The following is a 1,917-nucleotide window of genomic DNA, read 5'->3' as shown; positions in this document are numbered from 1 at the left end:
AAAATATAAGATAAATTTTGAAAAAATATATTATATTTTTATGTTTAATTTGATCATAGATTAATTTAACTCCTTAAATTGTTACCTAAAGATTGCTTTAGGCTAAATTGACCTTTCATTTCATGCCCAAATTATTACTTTTTAATGAAAGCCCAGTTTTTTAAAACAAGAGATAAGCCCATTTATGCATTTAAGGGTAAATAATTTATTAGTCCCCTACTTTTTACCTAACACACTGTTTAGTCCCCCTATTTTGAAAAAACACATTACAAGATCCCTAACTTTTGTCAATATTAACCATTTGATCCTTTTGTCTAGTTTTTTTAGATTTGTAATCGTTATATTTTAGTATAAACAGATATATATAAACTAACAGAGTAACATGGTCAACTTGTACAGTAATGTGGTTGTCTTAAAAGCTAAGATATATTCGGTTAAAAATCTAAAAAAATAGATAAAAGGATCACAAGGTTAATATTGGCAAAAAATAGGGACCTTAAAATGTGTTTTTCAAAATAGAAAAACTAAACAGTGTGTTAGGTAAAAACTGGGGGACTAATAAATTATTTACCTTTTTTTTAATGATGAAAGCAAGCCCAGTTTTTTTAAAACAAGAGATAAGTAAGCCCATTTATGCATTTACTTGATATTTCTTCCACATTCGAGAAAGATCAGGTGTCTTCTTCATCTTCTTGAAGCATCAAGAACTCTCTCTCATTAAATCATATGGAAATCCTCCATCTTCTTCCCTTTCCTATAAATACCTCTTTCCCATCTCCACTCTCCAAACCAAAAAACAGATATATCAAAATATCCATTTTCAGCAAAACAAATAAACCATCCAAAAAATCAAAATGTCGATCATTCCGAGCATCTTCGGCGGCCGGAGAAGCAACATGTTCGATCCATTCTCTCTCGAAGTCTGGGATCCCTTCGAGGACTTCCCGATGGCCTCCCTAGTCCCTCGATCGGAGCTATCGAACGACACAACGGCGTTTGCAAACACACGAATTGACTGGAAGGAGACACCGGAAGCTCACATATTCAAAGCAGACCTTCCAGGTTTGAAGAAAGAAGAAGTGAAAGTGGAGGTTGAAGAAGGTCAGGTTTTACAGATAAGCGGACAGAGAAGCAAAGAGAAAGAAGAGAAGAATGATAAGTGGCATAGAGTTGAAAGATCCAATGGCCAATTCTTGAGGCGGTTCAGGCTGCCGGAAAATGCAAAGACCGATGGGGTGAAGGCAAGTATGGAGAATGGAGTTTTGACAGTCACGGTGCCTAAAGAGGAAGTCAAGAAACCTGATGTTAAAGCCATTGACATCTCTGGCTAATTAACACTTGTATTATCCGTTATGCTTTGTGTTCCGGGATAATGAGTTTGGTGTGCTTGTTAGTCTGAGTTGTGTAATTGAGTTCAATTTGGAGTTTTCTTGGAATGTATCGTTGAGTTTCCTTTGCTTTCTTCTTAATAAAATTAAGAGCTTTTTTTTTTCTAATCATCTTTATTTGTTACTGTGATTTGTAAATTTGTATTGTATCATCTTTTAAAATCTTCTTAAAGAGAATGGTATATTGAGAATTAAGATTTCCATGGCAGCTGCAATTGCTAGCTATGAAATTACAGCATGCAAGTGACGATCAAAAGAGAAATGAAATTGAAATAGCAAATTGTTGGTGCCAGTAATTTTGTCGGGGTTAATCAAATGTAATTTTTTCCATGGCAGTTACGGTAACGACCCGGTCCGGAGTGGGTGGTGCCGGGGTAAGAAGCTCCCTTAAGGAGCGGTCCTAAGGGATGGCGATGGGGGCAGGAATGAACCGAATCCCACATCGGAAATGGAGAGGGAGTGAGAATCCAATACATACAGACGTGTTTTAAAGCCGCCGTGCGGTCCAATGTGTTGGAATTGGGCCACA

The 1,917-nt window shown here is 36.5% G+C and overlaps 1 protein-coding gene across 1 annotated transcript; it reads left to right on the top strand.

Annotated features, from left to right (window-relative positions):
* The first annotated feature begins 752 nt into the window (after positions 1–752).
* LOC136228066 (17.8 kDa class I heat shock protein-like) lies at positions 753–1,496 on the top strand. The gene has a single exon (XM_066016902.1). It carries the CDS (start codon positions 855–857, stop codon positions 1,329–1,331), a length of 477 nt encoding a protein of 158 aa, XP_065872974.1. The 5' UTR covers positions 753–854; the 3' UTR covers positions 1,332–1,496.
* Positions 1,497–1,917: the final 421 nt, after the last annotated feature.

The sequence above is a fragment of the Euphorbia lathyris genome, chromosome 4 (genome assembly GCF_963576675.1).
Source record: "Euphorbia lathyris chromosome 4, ddEupLath1.1, whole genome shotgun sequence".
Classification (NCBI taxonomy): Eukaryota; Viridiplantae; Streptophyta; class Magnoliopsida; order Malpighiales; family Euphorbiaceae; genus Euphorbia; species Euphorbia lathyris.
Note: the sequence above shows the minus strand (reverse complement) of the source record. Positions and strands in the feature narration are given on the sequence as shown.